The following is an 18,255-nucleotide window of genomic DNA, read 5'->3' as shown; positions in this document are numbered from 1 at the left end:
AATGACACATCAAAGTTCCTACCTTTAGCCCAGGCTTTTCTCTCATAGATTTCCTCTACTGCATCTGAAATCTTCTTAATATTCTCTTTGATTTTTCTCTGGCGTAAGTTGGAACCTTCTTTATATGCCAAACGGCCTTGTGTGTAACTCTTTTCCACAATGGCCTCCACTACTTCCAGTCCATCACGTATTATCGGATCTATCTTCCTCCTGAAAAAGTCGGCGTAGTATTTGTAGGCAGCACTGTTACTCCTGTGTTCCTCTGTGTTTCTGTGCTCTATGTAAGCCTCACTGGCCACAGAACTCGCATCTCCTTCGGCATGCAGCTTTTCTTCTCCACTGATCTGTGTTGGTGTCCCAGGTTCAGAAGCGTCTGCCTCCATGCTTTCTGACCGGCTGAAATAGCTCTCGGAGCTCTGGATAAACCTGACTCCACAGAGGTCACACTGGGTTTGGTCGATATCTGCTTTTTTGAAGATCTCTGATAAAAATTCCTCTCCTTCCATGGCAACAGGCTCAGCTTTGGAGCAGGCCTTCCTCTTCCACTTCACACACAGGCAAACGAAATGGAACACACGACGCAGCTGGCGCTGAGCAGATGCTTTCTGCTCCTGCTTCTGCTGCTTGCTGAGTGCAATGACTTCCAGGGGATCCTTTTGGTCCTCTAAGCAATGAACCCTTTCAAGTTCCTTTTCTAGTTCATCAGCACATTCCGCCTTATCCAAAGAGGTCACAAACCTGTCGAGGTTTATGTTTTCGTACAGGATGCCCCGTATGGGTGGATGCCCCTGAGTGTATGCAGAGTCCCACCTCCATCGGCAGTCCACCAAGTACTCTTCATCTCGCTCTGCCAGCAGCTCTTGCAGGCACGCAGCGATTTCTCTTACGTGTGTAGCATCACTCACTTGTTCCACAACCCTCAGCAATCTTTTAGGCACTTTAGAGGGAGAGTCTTTTCTCACTGCTTGCAGCATCGCCTTGATTTCAGGGAAGTGGTGGTGTAAGCGGGATTTGTATTTCAAGCTCTGCACCTGGTCAGCATTCAGTAGCATCACTAAGCACAGCACTACAGTTCGCTCAGCCTCCCCTGAAGTTATACTGTCAGGGTCCTCAAAAGCATCCAGAAGGACATTGAACATTCCATGAACTCCACACAAAACGTCTGCTAGATAACAGAGATGAAACCTGAACTTCTGTACAGCTACATAGGTGTCCTTTGGCCTGTACTCCTGTATAATAGAAAATGTGTCTCTAGGTTCTTTGTTACGGTCCTTGCTTTTGAACAAGAACTCCCAGTAATGAATGAGGGCAATGTAACTCTTTGGAAAGCAGAGAGTAATGTTCTTGGAGAGACGCATCAGAACAGCACAACAGAGAATATACTGGAATTCCAACAACATCACCGTGTTTGCTATGCTTGGAACCAGGTATCTCGTGCACTTCTTGACCAGGACATTCATAAACCGGAAAAAAAACCTTTTACAGTTTTCCGGGTTCTTATGAATGTAGAATTGCTCCAGTGAATTTTCAAGGAGGCGAATGAAGCACAAGTGTGTTCTCCCTCCATTTTCAGCATTTTTGTCAGGCAGCAACATACCATATCTGCCCTCTATTCCTTTGGCTTTTCCTCCTTGGCCTTTCCCCTTTGGGGAGTTCTTTGCCTTTGCCAAAGCAAAGTTTAGCTCTTTGTTATAATCATCTTCTTCCTTAATAAGAAGCTTCTCAAATTCTTCAGGATATCCCGAGGATAAGATGAGAACTTGCATGGCGTGTAGCCACAAGTCAGTTGATTCTCTTCTGGCTGCGGTGTCTTCATTTTTAAACTTAAATGTGAGATACGCCTTCAACATTGCTCTACAGGGTTTGGAAATAATGTTACCGAACTCCAGTATTTCTTTGCATGCCTTTGGGTTCTCAGACAGTATTCTTAAATGGAAATGGTTAGGAAAAAACATTTCTAGGAGGGCTTTACATGATGCATATTTGTCAGCAGTCAAAACATCTGCAAAGCTTTTGTACTGATTAAGTAGCTCTTTAGGGAAAACACAAGCAGCTTCCAATAGCAGGCCATTTATTGCCACCAGATGCATTTTACACTGAATTATTGTCTTTGCTTCATGTTGCAACAAGGGCTTATGGTAATCCTTACAGGCTTTATCTTCACAGTTCAAGCCAGCAATGAACTTCATACAAATATCAGGGTAATGCTTGTTCAGTAACTCATGGGTGATTGAGCACAATCTGCTTAACAAGTGCCGTTTCAAAGCTGATTTTACCTCCTCTGTGCTTACTGACAAGCCACCTTTTGTCTTCGCCTCTTTTAGACATGTTTTGTCTAACAAAAACCTGAGAATGGGTTCAGATTCATTTTGGGACACCAGGCAACTGTCACCTGTTGGGACAATCCCAAAGTAGGCAAAGCATAACTTCACCATATCTTTCTCTGCATTGGTGGCTGCTTTCTTCAAACTCCTAACCAGATTCAGAAGAGCCATCAAGCCACGCGTTGCCATAAAGAGGATGTTCTGGCAAGGAATGCTGCAGCGAGATAACGCAAAGAGAGCTTCCACGGCACCAGCAGAATGATTCAGAGACAGGAACTGACAGTAGGCGCTGCTCAGCTTTGTGAAGTCTCCCTTTAGGACTCCCTGCAAGAACACAGCCTCAGCAATGCCAGACTTCTGCTGAGTTTGTTCATAAAGTTCGAGGGCTTCTTTTAGGATGAGCTCCGTTTCCACCACGTTTGATTCCGAACAGCGAGCGATACCAGCGCGAGCTGCAGCAAGCAAACATGATGCACGGAACTCTTTTACAGCCGTGAGGTTAGCTGCTTCCAGAGCAAACCCATGCTGTTTCATTAGCTTGGCAGCTTCCTCCTCTCGACCTTCCCTTTTCAGTAAGTCTGCTGTTTGGCGCAGGCACCCACGAGACTTGAGGAACTCGAGCTGATCCTCTATGTCCAGTTTTGAGAGGACTCGCATCATTTCCTCAGTTCTGTTCATACTCAGGTACTTCGCAGCTGCTTCCAAGTACAACTGATTTGCTGTACAGGAGAGTTTGGAAACCACCTGTCCTTTTGTGTTCAACATCTCTTCATATCTGAAATAACAGATACATCAATTTACTACCACAGATGACTAACGCAGACAAAAAAAACCCCACTTCATTCTTAAAAAGCCCCTAAAGCATTAAACAAATAGTCACCATCCCTGGAGGTACTTAAGACTTGTAGATGTGGCACCTAGGGACATGGTTTAGTGGTGGCCTTGGCAGTGCTGGGTTAACAGTTGGACTCAACGATCTTAAAGGTCTTTTCCAACCTAAACCATTCTGTGATGCTATGAAATAGCTGTCCCCAGAAGCTCTTTTTTCCAAAAGGCCAAGTATTTTAAGTGATGTCTGTCACGCAAGACAAACAATCACATCATCTTAAAAGATCTACCGAAAAAACTGAGTTACAACATAAGGCTGTCTGAAGCCAGATCATGACAACTTTTGGTACAGACAGGATCACAAGGTTTTTACAGCATTAGTGAATCCTTCTCCATGCTGTCAAATCACTGTACAAATTATTTTAATCACATTTTGCCAGTGGTAATCTTCTGTTTATTTAAGTAAACCTCAATATAGAATGGTTGTTTACAGGAACAAAAAGCCAGAATGAAATATAGGCAAATTTCAATGAATCCCCCAAGGCCGATATAGATAATAGTCTGTAAAATTTACATAAACCACTCAGTTTAGAGGACTCTTTCAATTCTGTCACACGTACCTATATATACTTTGCTGCTTATTGAGTGCCTGAGCAAAGTACCCGGTTGCATCTTTCAAAACAAGCACTTTAAACCACTCAGTTATTATTACTGGCTGCTGTGAAATTATTAAAGACATCCCCCTAAGCCATTCTTACAAGACTATTTTCTCCTGCATGCTGAGAATGAGTAATTTTTCTCCTGATGGGTGAGTAAATTATCATTAGCCTTTCATTATCATATTTTCATGATGAATGTGGGAGTGCAAATTTTTGTACCTATGCTGATGAATCTGCAGGAATGATTTGGGGAGGCTGATTTAAAAAATGGTTATTTGGTGCCTTTAATGCTTGAATTTTTGGATCAAACTATCTTTACATATTAAACGAGCTTTATTCCTTCAAAAACCAGTTGTCATTATTAAAAGGACATCACAAAGGATTTCAGTGAAGGGGCGTAACTGTAGGCCTTGCTAGAATTCTAATTGGTGTATATATATGCTTTAAAAGTGTAATTTAGGTGAAATTAATGAGAGGTGAAGCCAATAAATGTACTCTTTATGCACGAATGTGCTAATGAGGTCACAGGGATGGTGCCAGATACAAAGTTCAGTCAAAAGGATACTAATAAAATCAGTTTATCAAGCACAGTGAGAGGCAGTTCTTAACTGCCCTAGGCCAGCACTGGGGAGGTGGTATGGAGAAGTTCATTTCAGAGTCTCCGAACAAGAACGTGTCAGACAGGCAGCCCAAGCTGCTCATTTAAATTACTGGTCTTTGCTCTCTACATAGATTTTGATGGACAAACAGCTCATTTGCCACGACTGCTGCATGATATACCATACATCTAATGGTTATTCTACTACTGCCTAAGTGGCAGTAGGTGGCAGTAAGCTAAATCTGTTACTATTTCAGCCTTAAAAGGGAAGTGTTTAATACTTCTAATAGATGTGTTTGTTGCATTTAACACAAGAACCTAGTTCAGAGGACTGGCTGAAGGAGAACTTGCACGACTAATAAATAGACACTGGAAAAAAATCCCAGGAAAATGAAGCTAGTCACTGCTCCACCTGTGGATGCAGTAGAATGCTTCCACTGTGTTACCATTACCCAAGTGAGAATTCGGACAAAGTTAATTTAACTTCATACACAACAAAGTTGCCAGCCAAAACTCTTGTGACAATCTGATGGTGAGCCAACTGTGTCATCTGGAATTTGGAAATGGAAAAGAGAATTACATTCCAATACCAACTTGGAAGACATACCTCTCAACTGCCTTTGCTGCTTCTTCATAAAGTTCTTCCTGACAATACATTTTAATTGCCAGATCAAACTCCTCAATTTGTTCATAACATTCAGATGCCTCTTTGTAGCACTGGCTTTTCTGATAGTAAACTGCAGCATCTTTCATCTGCAATGCAGAAGTCAGTAATGAAACTGAAGTGCTCTGAACAGTCAAAACTACACAAATAGAATAAATTTGCTAATTCCATCATGTAGGTGTCTCATGGAGAAACACACTTTAATAAAATGCAATTAAAGTATCTGAATGTAATCAAATACATATTAAAGTAGCCATAATTAAAACTGAACAGAAACCTTCAAAATACCTGTGTCTGAAAAAAACAGAATGTAAAATTAAAGGTATTATATAGGATTTCCAAAGTACTTCTTATTCACCCAGCTCTGCCTGTTGTTAAAAAACACCACATATGCTTCTGTTGACTTGCAAATTACTCAGAATCACCAGGATTAAATTTAAACAGTTATGGATGCAGAAAGGGAACCCTAATTTTGTTTCTTAAACTTGAAGTATTTGGGAACAATAACTTTACATCCTTTTAGTGGAAACGCACTGCAAATAAAAATGTTAAATATCCTCCTACACTTGGAAAATTAGTGTTAGCCCTTACAAGTCTCAAGATTCCATGTAATGGCTGTAATCAGTGAAGTTTCAGTATCGTCACAGTGTTGGATGAAGTAACAGTTTAGCTTTTAGCAGTTTCATGAAATCAGTCACTAATTAACTTTCGACTGCAAAGTAGAAGTGACTGATGGTGACATTTGAGGAAAGCCGAAGAAATAAACCTCAACTGCATAAGTGCATCCTTGTCCTCTTCATTTCTCTTCTGGCTATTCTGTGACAAGTGCTTTCCCTTGAGCAATCCAGCTTAAAGACCTGGTTTAATTCAGCTACTACCATGTCACGGAAAAATACTATTATCTTATGAGTAATATGAGGGGAAAAAGGCTGTAGGAAAAGGAAAGGGATAAGGAGAGGATAGTTTAGAGGACTTAATACCTTTCCTAACTTTTTACACAGCTCTGCACAAAGCCGGAACTCCTTTGATTGGAACAGACATTTTAGTGATAATTTCGGTTCTCCACATTCCAAGTAAGTTTTAGCCAATGTCAGATATTCCATCTGTTTTTCCCTGTGGAAAATAAAGAGAAAATCACTGTTTACATCCAAATTACATTTAGGAACACACAATCTGTCGCTGAATCCAACCAACACTGACATCATGTGTTCTTCTTCATACACAAAGTGATGAGGTACAACCTTACAATTAGTTGCATTTTGGGCTGTCACTGTTCCATTCAGAAGTCTGTTCCAGAATCTCACTGCTCTGACAGTAAAAAGCTTTAAATTCTCAAACTAAAATACACTAGTGTGGTTTTGTGCTGCTTCTCTTTTCTAACTGAACTTGCTCCTTCCTCCTTCCTGCTATTTAGCCCCAATGCCATTAAAGACAACAATCAAATTTTGTTCCTAAGCCCATCCTCTCTGGTATCATTGCAGCATGTCTCTCTTCTTCCCAGACCTAGTCTGAATTCATCATCCTTGAGCCTGCAGCATCAGAACTGTACAGAGCATTTCATATTATAGAGCTCACAGGAATATTATAGAGCTCACAGGAATCTTACTTATGCTTCATACACCGGCATTAATACCTCTACTAAACAAAGCCACCACTTTCGCAGCTTCATTATTACATATGTTCTGTCAATTTAAGATACCCTAATATACCCCATTTCTTCTCCTCAAACTTTATCCGGTTTGAGGAGACAACAGCCAGTTTACAGCCGACTGAAGTTTTTTCCAATCCCATCAACAAATTCACTATGATCATGAAATTTTATGAATATCCTACTTGTAGCCAGGGCCACTAACACAAAACAGGTAACGAGAAAAGGTAAACCTTTCACTTTATCCAGTAATAACATTTCTCCAGACCTTCCCCCTGCTCCGTTCAGTGCTAGCTTGCTCTGCTCTAGTTATTCCTGCTATCACTGCTGGTTTTCAGCCTCCCCAGCATGAAAAGGAATTAATTCACTTACAGTCCTCCCCATGAAGTGTTTTCCTGTCTTATCTGAGACAAGTCCCAGACAGTTTTTCAGCCTCTTCAGGAAACTGCAAACCTTCTCCCCTGTGAAACCCTTTAGCTATTTTGCCCAGCTGACAGCATGAACTAAATGATTCATTTCAAAATTTGCCCCTTTGGTTCAGACCTAAGTCCTGCTTGTTTAATTCAGATTGACTCTAACATTCATTTTACCTCGAAGCCCACTTTTTGTTAGCTGCTTTTCTTCCCCAATGTACCACACCATTCCTTCTTCTTTGCTAAGTGAATATTCAGTAGGATTAACTGGAGTTGAGCACTGCTGATGGCATATGCTCTTCTATCTATGTCTAAGAATATAAAGCCTCTTGAGGCAATGCAAAACCTGTTGCTTTTCTCTCACACAACCAGTAAGCCCTTTCAAAGGCCACTTTTGCTTTCGATAGCCTATGGTGTATAACTGCTTTCAGTACTCCCCAAAGGGACCAGTGCCCTAGACTCTGTTGGAGCTGTGGTAGACATCCCAATTTCTTACATCTCTTTTGCAACCCACAAAGATGTGGAGACACCTCACCTGTGTGGCTCCCCAAGGTCTCCAGTGTGGTCCCACAACTGTGGTGGGAGTCTCCCCATGAGGTTTGGCACTACAGAAGGACACTCTCTCCTCTGCATTTACACTTACCTAGGGCTGCTTTTCTTGGAGTGCACTTTGAGAACAGCATCGTGTGCCAGGGCCAGTTTTGACTTCTCGGCTGCTCCTCCCTTTTGGTAACATTTGGCTGCCACCTGGGGTGAAATCATACACAGCATTCACACCCCAGCATCCAGCCCATGGCTTAGCACACAAAAGTAAGCCTTAATTTTACAGCGACTGTAATGGAAAAGAGAAAGACTAGCAGGGTGCCTGGAGGAAGAAAGAGGTAAAACACTGCAGTTTATTTTTAGGACAAAAAGAAAAGCTTTAAAGTCAGTCTGCATGTGACCATCACAATTAGAATTTTAATTAAAAGGTTTTACATGGAGGTAGTGAAAACAACACTCCTTGAAGGCTGACAGAAGAAACAGCACATGCAATTTGAACGATGTCCTCAACCATTAATTGGGAAGTCACCAGGCATCTACCAATAAATTCTATTAATAATAAGAGAACCAATTCAAAGTTCAACCAAAAAGCATAGATCCTTTATTCATGCTTTTACCACACCAGGCCCTTTCTGTGATAAGCTAAAGAGAAACAGCAGGAGCTACCATGTTCCTAGCAAGGTTTGTTTCGTTATCACCTCCCTCATTCTGCAACACCATTATTTCTTTATTCTATCCATGGATTTAGTATTTGTTTCTGTTTGGAAATTGCACACTGCAATCCACTCCTAGAACTGCCAAATTCACCAGATAATTTCTTCTTAATGTAGCAATGATAAGCAAAGATCAGGGTTATAAAGAAAACAAAATAGCAGATAATACAGCTAATGCATTTCAGATTACAAGATAAAATTTTTCCAGCTGTGTGTTTTTTATCTAAACACTTTGCTGTCCATTTACGAAATTGCCTTTTCTCCAAGGGGAGATAAAGACTGTACAGTGGCAGCTGATTATTTTGATTTTTGCCTTGTTATAAATAACTGTTCTCCATACAAAAAACCTCATGTTGCTATCAGCAAAAAATGGAAACTTTCCTTCTGCCACGATCAAAAAAAGTCTCCAAAATTCGATTTCATAGGATCATAGAGTTTCTCAAATTGTAAGGGACTCATAAGGATCATTGACGCCAACTCCCTGCTCCTCACAGGGAGGAGTAAGAGCGTCATCCAGACTCTTCTTTAACTCTGACAGATGTGTTGCTGTGACCACTGGGGAGGCTGTTCCTGCAACCAACCACTATATTAATGAAGAACCATTTCCTATAACATCCAATCTTAACTTTGCACATGGTTTAGATTCACAAATTCCAGCCAATTCCAGTTGTTGCTAATAACTGGGGTTTTTTCAACCATCTTTCATTTGTGCACATTAAAATGTTTTTCCCTCACCGGACTGCAGATTTCTGAGTAGTGAATTTAACATTACAGACAACAGGCTTGCTCTCCCTGCTTACTTCTTGCCATTTGTTTACAAGTAGTCTGTATACACCTACACAACTACAAAGCACAAACTAAGATAGGCTGCTACAGAGCAACTGAAGGTTTACAGACAATTTTACAGATGGAAAGAAAAAACCCCAGAGGTTTCAGAATAGGCAATAACCATTACTTCAGATAAACATTTGCTCCTACCTCCCAGAACTGATGTTTAGCATAGTAGTCTCCTTGTGCAATCCATTCTTCTGGAGTCGAAGTTTTAGCAAACATGCTGTCGTCTAAGTCTAGAAGGTCAGGGGTAATCATTTCATGTTAGAATGGGTAAACCACAGAAACCACCTATCATGTACCAAAACTAAGCATTAACATCCCATAATATTCCAAACTCTGTGATTTGTGCTCACACCAGTAATGGTAACCACGCATTAAATACATTTTATCCCTCTCAGTCAGCACTGAAAATCAACAAGTTGGGTTTGGTTTCGAAAGACCTTGAAACATCATGCTTCTTGTTCAGACAAAACTTTGAATAAATCCACGGTCTTTATAGAAACTGAATGCTTTCATTTGATAAACCTCTCTCAGCTGGGATGGTTCTCTGTGAACAGGCTTCAGTACTGTGCAGGTGTGATGGATGCACTCCTCCTGTTTGCACTAACTGAGCTCTGGTCCAGGCAGATGCTCAGCAAGTAGGCCTAACTGAAGTAAAATGTATTGTGTGAGGTTAGCACTGAGAACACAGCACCAAACCCAAAACAACCAACGGTTCGGCTGCAGACTGGGCTCATAAGTGGCTGAAACTGTATAAACACAGCAGAAAACCTGACTACAAATCAACCAGTTTAAGCTGTACATATCTGTAGCCATGAAGGTCCGTTGAGCAGTCCCTGCATAGCAGCGGATCTGGAGGTGATCTCCCCTTGACCAGGGACACCTCTCAAGGTTACCCCTCGAGGCTGAGAAATCCCCTACCTAACACCAGATATCGATGGGTTGGTAAGTGGCATTTCTGCATGCGTGTAACATTTAAGATCTGTACAGTGAGCTTAAGCAATAATCTTTGCAACCCATACTACCTTTAAGTGTAGTAAACAGTACTGACCGCCAATCCATCTGTACTCATTAAATATTCTACATACCCAGATTGACTGGTTAGAACTCAAAAAAAACCTAATTACTAGGTCAGATCTGAGTGAATTCTGGCTCTTCTCCTCTGACAGCAGGAAAACTTATACTAATGAATGAGCAATGAAGTTATGTATCAACATATACGAGCGATCTTTAGAGCCAAAAAGAAATCAGTGGAAATTTGGCTGTTATCAATGAGTACTGTTAGAGGGACCAAGGAATTTAACCTTCTTCATTACACAGCTTAAAAGAAAGCATGAGCAGGCTGTTCTGTTTTACAGTCTCTTAAAGAAAGTTGTAGGATAACTTTACCTTTCTTTTCATCTGTTTTGACAACCTTAACAAATTCTCTTTTGATGAAATACTTAAAAGCTGGAGCCCGTTTATCACTGTCTTCATCAAAGATCCAAAGATTGACTCTGGCTCTTGTAATGGCAGTATACAATTGCTTCAGCTCTCCATTCAGCATCTGAAGCAGAACCCAAAAAAAGGCAGCACACCAAATAAAATTAATTAAACGCCAGATGAGCTAAATCATTACACAGAAACATGCTTTGCAGTTATAAGAAAACAGCGCGTATATATATATAATTACTAACAAAGAAGAAAGTGTCAAGTAAGTCTAAATATATGTATTTTTTTCAATTACATAAGCCATTGTCCAGGTAATTTGCATGAAACTATTGCTACTGCAGTTCAGAAAGCTGTAGGTGTGACAGTCCATTTTCCTCCTAAACACCTGCACATACAATTATTCATTTTCACGATTGTATGGTAAAAAATATCTGACTCACTAGACTCTAAGAAGTTTCCTTCATTTTAAGGCAGTGACACTGATCTGAAACCAGACTAAACCAATAATATTGACAAGCTGATTTGCTATTTGCTTTAACCACAGCTGTTCTGTAAATATACCTAAAAGTCTCTTACCCACAGTTTTTGTTCTCATCAAATTGCATTTGCAAAACACCTCGTCTTTTAAAATCAAGATTATATTATACAAATGTGAACAACTACCAAAAAAAAGCAACCTGAATGACACCTGGAAATACAGGATGAAAGGATTTCTTGAAGAAATTCCTCTAAGATCTAAAAATTTAGTTTATCTTTCCTAATCCCAATGTTACAAACAACTCACCTTGTACATTTCTACATTAAAAGGAGTTCTTTTCTGCATACCAGCAGCATCCTCTAAAGGCATTTCGATTAGCAATTTGTTTCCTACTTGCACATCCAAACCAGGAGTATAAGAAGAAATTATCTTCCATTCCTTGCTAGCCTAAAATGTCAAGAGAATGAGGTTTACTTGTATGCAGCAATCACTAGTGCCCACATATGCAAAAGATAAGGGTGAGACACTGGCACAGGTTGCCCAGAGAAGCTGTGGCTGCCCCATCCCTGGCAGTGTTCAAGGCCAGGTTGGACACAGGGGCTTGGAGCAACCTGCTCTAGTGGAAGGTGTCCCTGCCCGTGGCAGGAGGTTAGAACTAGGTGAGTTTTAAAGTCCCTTCCAACCCAAACCAGTCTATGATTCTGTGGTGTGACTGACAAATGCACCCCCACAACTGAAGAAGGCTCTGAGGAGAAGAGTGGGAAAAAAAAGTTATCTCTGGGAAGAATGTAAAGAATAATCAATTTTTCAAGAAAGCTGAACTTCATCTCAATGCAAACAGGGCTGGAGGGTAACCTTTTCTTGGGATACATGTCTGCACCAGGCTGTTACCAAGCTGAACAACTAACTTTCCCTAAAATAGGTAGAAGAGAGTAATGTCACCCTGAGCCACCCAGACCAACCTGGGGGAAACTGAACACATGGCTCAGCCCAGGAGTGGGTAAAAACTGAGCAGCAAACCATACTAATGTGGAAAAGTGCAACTGGCTTGAGGTGGCCTCAAGCTACATATTGCTTATCTGAGGCCATTCTATGGGCGATGGTCTCCACTATAGACTGTGAGACATTCCTAAGTTTCCTGACAACTCCTGAGCTAAACCAGAATGAGTTTTCTGGAGCTAAGTTCTGGATGGCTACAAAGCATACCCCTTCCTGCCCCTCTCAAACACATACACACACTATTTGATTCTAAACATAATTGGTTTACAATTTTGTGGTGATGCAAAGCAGGGGATCTAAGGTGCTTTTAGGGGATCCAGAATTCCAGTATCAGCTAAAGAGTATGAGAGGGTGATGGAGTGTCCCTCCACCACCTGCTCTGAACAGGGAGCAGCCTGAAGGGACATGCTGTAAGCTAGCAGAGTACTCTTGGTACACATGTGTGTGCATGCACTGCTGTGCTGTGGTAACCCCAAAGCTCTCCCTTACACTGCAACAGCTAATCTGAAAGAAAATGCAGCACTAGGGGCAGATGGTCTCAATTCATAAACCTACGAACCCTGTTTTCTACTGTAGTGAAACCACCCATCTCCAGAGGTAACAGGGAGCCCTTCCCCAGCTGGAAAGCCAATTAGACCATGTGCAAAATCAAGACTTAAGAGAAAATGCAGAAAGTGGATAAGAATTAAATACCTCTGAATCTGTGAAAAAGTTGTAAAGAAGAACATCATCAAACTCCAAGCCCTTTGCTTCATAAACTGTCAGCACAAGTGCTAAACTAAGTTCCTCGGGTATCTTCTCTTTTGCAGTCTCATTTGCCACTAAAACCACCTGCCATAAAACACAGTAACAAAAAGAACTTATTAGTAAGAAAACATAAAAAAGGTAGTAGCTGCATAGAGAAAGCACACAGACGTGTCATGACAATGCAAGAGCCTTCTCGAAACCAGGCAACATTTAACACAGATATTCCAGCACAAGGTCACAAAGCTACCACTAGAAGACTGACAAGTACATGGTATGTGCAGACAGTTGTAAATCTGGTGTAAGAAAATGGGGAATTAGAAAGGAACGGGACAGGCAACACCTGATGCAAAAAAATAACAGAAAAAGCCACACATGTATTAAGAAGAAACAGAAACCAATATAATAAAGTTCAAAAAGCATAATTTATCAGCGAGATAAAAGGGCTTAAATTGTGGGCAGTCCATAAAAAATGATGACTTGGCATCAGAGCTGGAAGAATCTGCGAAAAGCCGTATACCTAAGAAAAGCAAACCTGATGTGCTCCAAATTCAATGGGTTGTGTTTTCCTTTTGTTGCCCCTCAGCAGAATTGCCAGGTCACTAAAACTGCAGGACTCCAAAACCATAGGCTTTGGTCCATCAAAGAGACCGCAGTCCTTAGGAAGCCGATCAAAAGATTCTGGGAAATAATGCTGAAGCAAATCAACCACTCCAGATGCTAAACGGAGAATACCTGTCATAAGCAGAACACAGATTTTAAACCTCAGCCTGTCTCACACTCCCTCGCAAACACACTTTTAAACGACTTTGTTAGAAGTTTGGAAACAAGACATATCTTGTCAGAATTTGCATGACAGAGAAAGCTGCCCATCTGATCTCTTCACAAAACAGGCTGCCTAAAGATGGTTTGAATGGGCTAGTAGAAAACTTCAATCATTAGTGAGATCTGAAGAGCAAAGACTCAGATCACAAATAAATTTGTTACTCTACCTGAATGGGACCTGTAGTTCTGGTACAACTGGTAGATCCTTTTTGGTTTTCTAACACGCTGCTTCTTGTTGATGGAGTTCTTGCTTGCGTAATGGAACAGGGACCTCAGATCACTAAAACGAAAAGCAACTCCTTTCATGATGCTCTGGGCAGTGTCACCAGTTAGAAACATGGCATTAGGGTCATTGATACATTTCATTAACAGTGCTAGCTCAGCTTGGGTGAAATCTTGTATCTCATCACCATAAAACTCATGGATGGACCATGGCAGCTCCCTGAGCTTTGAGAGTCTTTGAGATATATTATACAGCAAATCTTCTTCATCGAAGTAACCTCTCTGCGATCGTATCTGCTGGTAAAGACAGAAGAGGTGATAAATCTCACTCCTGTCTTCTGTGAAGTTTGGTGATCTCTTTCGGCCTAGCTTTTTGTACTGCTCCTCAGTAAGTTTACCCCCAAAGCAACTCAGGGCCTCAAAAGACCCTTTCAGAAATGATTTGATTTCTTTCCAGACCAGTGCTGGATTGTACAAGCTTTTACCTTTTATCATTTTTGGCCATATTTCATTTGCAAATACATCATAAGTCACAAAAGTCCGAGGATCACTTTCCTTAGAGTATGCATCTGCAGCTCCTTCATCATCGCCACCACGTTCTGCTTCAACATTACTTTCTTCATCCTCGTCTTGCCAGTTTGGTACAACCATGTCTTCCTGAGGACTCCAACCAACAATGATTCTCTTAAGGCTTCCATCTTCATTCCTTGGAAAAAATGGGTCAGGCATGGATGCATCCAGTAACAGCAACAACTGCTTGGAGGTGACAAACAGCGGGAAATTCTCATCTTTAACATCCTGTAGCTTGTGAACATTTGGCTCCAGAGGCTTGAAGTGACTGGTGACCTTGGAAGACTTGCTAAGTTCAATGAAATTCTTCTGAACTTCCCGGCACAAGACAGGATTTTTTGTCACAAAGATCTGGTGCAGGTGCTCCAGCCTGCTCGGTGCTTCCGCACTATGCATTTGGTCTTCTTCATGGTCACCACATGAATTCATCTCTGCACCAGCTGTGCCTGCAGGAACATTTTCATCCTCGCTGTCCTGGTCTTGCTCATCGCTCACCTGCTCCTCACTTGAATCATCGCTGTCCTGTTTTAGCTCACTTTCTTCTTTCTCTAACCTAGCTTTCTCAGCCTCGCTGCACTGTCTTTGCTGCCATGTTTGCCTCTCCAGCAGAGGACCGTTTGCCAAGGTGGATTTTTCCCAGTACGAATAGAACTTCTTCCAAAGCCTATACAAGCAGCAAGTTGTCTTCCCTGTCCCACTTCGCCCAATTAAAATGATTGGCTCCATGGGCTTTGGATTGAGACCAATCACTGCGTACTCCAGCTCCCCGACTCGGAAAGGGTATTCAACAGAAGAATGTACATCATTTATAATGTTAAGTGCCATGTTAGTACTGAAGCTGTGGAACTTCATTATACTGTATTCTAGTTCTGATGCACTGGCTGGAGGGAAATACTCAGGTATGGTACGTTCTTCTGATATTTCTGCCTCTGAGTCTTCAACATAACAACGTGGAACACGCTTCTGGGTTGTCATACTGTGGTTCTGATGCCCTTCGTTGATGCCCTTGAGCTTTTTCCTCAAGATGCAGGATAAACCACGCTTGTAGGACACATATATATTCTCCAAGACACGCTTCAGCTTGCAGTGGTCAAGAACAATGGCCCAAATTCTGATTATTTCTGTGTAAACTCTACCCGATTTTTCTGGAAGGCTTTTTGTCTGTTCTGTCTCCATGATCTTTTCTGCACTCTCACTGCAACGAGGAGAAAAGTCAATTGCAAGTTCCCACAGCATTCTTGCACCTTTACCCAACTTGGCTTCATACAGCTGGATATCAGCTTTTGAGTGTTTCAGTGGCTTCTTAAGTCCCTTGGTCCATTCCCCATTGCCAAGCTGCTTGATTGTCATGATAGTTTTAGTTTTCAGATAATGAGGCACAGCTTTGCTGCCCAATGTCTTCAGCATCTCAGGAGTGCACTCTATTTCCCAGGTCATGTTGTCAAACTCCTGCACATATGCCTCAATATCCAGAATCTTCCCCTTTTCTTCCTCTGGTTCTTCCTTCTCTCCGTTAGGCAGGGCCATACTAAAATCCTCTACTCCCTTCTTTTTCTCCCAGTCATTCCCTTTTCCTTCAGGATAAGCTATGTTACCACAAGGTTGCGAGAACTTGCTTCTTCCCTCTTCCAAATTAGTTTGGGCTGAAGATGGCTTTTGCACCAGAGGATGATCCCTTCTCAGGGTGTCACCCCATTTCAGCTGCTGAATCAGAGCTGTGATTGCCTGCACTAGGCTCTCCTGGAGCGTTAAGGGGCTATTTATTCTTTCTGTTTCCTGCTTTGCAAACTGATCTTTTTTTGTCTTTACAGAACACAGGGTTTTTAAATCATTATACACCACGTTGCCAGATGGTGCCTTTATTGAGGACCCAGATGAAGAACGCCCTGTGCTCTTCGGCTGTGAAATCTCAGAGGCTGGAACAAGCTTGGATGTTTTAACCGACTGCCCTGCTACCTCCTGACGGTACTTCTTCTTCTCCAGTGCAGCATTATTCCAGGCAAGTAGCAGGGGGTCATTTTTTTTAATTCTATGTCTCACATCTCTTCCTAATTTGTTTTTTATATTGAAGTTCACATCAAATTTTGCCAACGACTCCATTATTCGCTTAGTCTGTTTTGAAAAGCCTCTCTGAAAAACAACATGCATCACTGTATTTCCATTCTCATCTTGTATGTTTGGATTAAGGTATGGGAAGTCGGAAGGTCTTGAAGCAAAGAGGTCAAGTAGGTAGTTCAGGATGTTTAAACCAGTGCCATCTGAAAGCAAGAGAACAAACAAAATAATCACTTGCCTTACAAGACTGCTTCGTAGGCCAACAATTGTTAATACTTTTTTTTCTGCAGCTATTAAATGAAGAACAATTTGTTTCACAAGAATAAAAAAATACATTTTATATTTGTAGAACTTGCTCATTTGAAATGGTTCAAAACTGAGCTGTTGTAGTATTCAGGCAAAACACCACAACAGCAGCAAAGCTTTAGAAATCCCTAGTGCTGCAACTCTTCCCAAAGCAACTTCCTACAAACTAAAGTTAGTCTAATACCTCCTTGCAGGATAAAAAAGAGAAAAGACATTCTACAGCTTTTTGAATTTAAACCCAGGTAATAGATGAGATTTAAACTGGATAATATATGTGAAATATTTCCTTCCAAACTGTAAAACAGTGTCACTCCAAAATCATTGTAAAGAAATTCCACCTCAGAAACTTTACACAGTGAAAAACACTTAAGAGGAGATACTGTCATTTGACTTCTTAATCTTTTGATTTAAACGTTACAAGTGGCAGCATCTACGCTTTTAATCTCTCTAAAGCTATTAAATGAAATGTTTGTGCTTTACAAATTAATAAATTCAGTATTTTTCATTATTTTAATCCCTCAATTAAAAAATACATTTCTCTTAATTTAAAATCAAACCTGACTTTGGGGCTTATTTTGATAGTTTGTCTTAATTTCTTCCATTCTTATGTAAGCCCTTCGGTGCTCTCACTCGCTCCTCCTCTGAACGAAGCTTTTGCTTGATTTACAACTGAACAAAAACTGGGAAACAGATTTCAGATGTCAGCGTAGGATTTCCCTCAAAATCTGCTGCCACTGCTCTGCCTTTATCTTTGTTTCTTCCTAGATCCTTCCTGTTTCTTTCTTTCCCACCTAGTGCACAGCTTACAGGGCTTCGAAGAGGAGCCTTCCTTTCTAAATCAGCTTCATTAAAGAATAGTGTGAGGCATCCCTGCCCATGGCAGGGGGGTGGAACTAGATGATCTCAAGGTCCTTTCCAACCCAAACCATTCTATGATGCTATATATTCACAAAAAGGTAAACGGGGGAGACATTCCAGCTGCTTGATTCCCCTTGGTCACCTGAACAGCAGCACAAGGGGCAGTGGAATGGACAGGTAAGAAATGAGATGTTTCCAACAGTTGTAAAAATGAACAGTGCACATCTGCTGGAGCTCTCTGTGTCCCCCAAGCCCAGGCACACAAAAGCCATACCTTTATTATCTAAACAGATGGAAACTGCAGCGTGCAAAGGAGTATCTCCGTGTGCAATGGAGACATTCTGAGGATCTGCACCTTTGGTCAGCAGCAAATATACCAGTTCAAAATAATTCTTTTTGAGGCATATCTGCAGTGGTATTTCAGAGTTGGTTCCAATCCCATCCGGCAGAGCTGGTGTGAAGGACATGAAAATACAGGGGTTAAATCTGACACACCAGATCGGCAAACTACAGAAAGTTATAAAGAGATGAAGGTACATGCTG

General features: G+C 41.3%; 1 protein-coding gene across 3 annotated transcripts in view; it reads right to left on the bottom strand.

The window, feature by feature from the left end:
• The window catches only part of TRANK1 (tetratricopeptide repeat and ankyrin repeat containing 1), a 43,446-nt gene that overhangs the window by 2,723 nt on the left and 22,468 nt on the right, over positions 1 to 18,255 (bottom strand). For all 3 annotated transcript variants that reach the window (XM_030485745.1, XM_030485736.1, XM_030485753.1), the window contains 11 exons: positions 17,987 to 18,163; positions 13,869 to 16,751; positions 13,412 to 13,611; positions 12,826 to 12,963; positions 11,440 to 11,580; positions 10,614 to 10,770; positions 9,369 to 9,457; positions 7,778 to 7,881; positions 6,054 to 6,186; positions 5,017 to 5,162; positions 23 to 3,099 (listed from right to left, as the gene is read on the bottom strand). In XM_030485745.1, coding sequence (XP_030341605.1) covers positions 23 to 3,099; positions 5,017 to 5,162; positions 6,054 to 6,186; positions 7,778 to 7,881; positions 9,369 to 9,457; positions 10,614 to 10,770; positions 11,440 to 11,580; positions 12,826 to 12,963; positions 13,412 to 13,611; positions 13,869 to 16,751; positions 17,987 to 18,163 — 7,245 coding nt within the window. The remainder of the gene's footprint in view (positions 1 to 22; positions 3,100 to 5,016; positions 5,163 to 6,053; positions 6,187 to 7,777; positions 7,882 to 9,368; positions 9,458 to 10,613; positions 10,771 to 11,439; positions 11,581 to 12,825; positions 12,964 to 13,411; positions 13,612 to 13,868; positions 16,752 to 17,986; positions 18,164 to 18,255) is intronic.

Source organism: Strigops habroptila, chromosome 1 (genome assembly GCF_004027225.2).
Source record: "Strigops habroptila isolate Jane chromosome 1, bStrHab1.2.pri, whole genome shotgun sequence".
Classification (NCBI taxonomy): Eukaryota; Metazoa; Chordata; class Aves; order Psittaciformes; family Psittacidae; genus Strigops; species Strigops habroptila.
The sequence above is the reverse complement of the archived record's forward strand: the minus strand, read 5'-3'. Positions and strand labels throughout refer to the sequence as shown.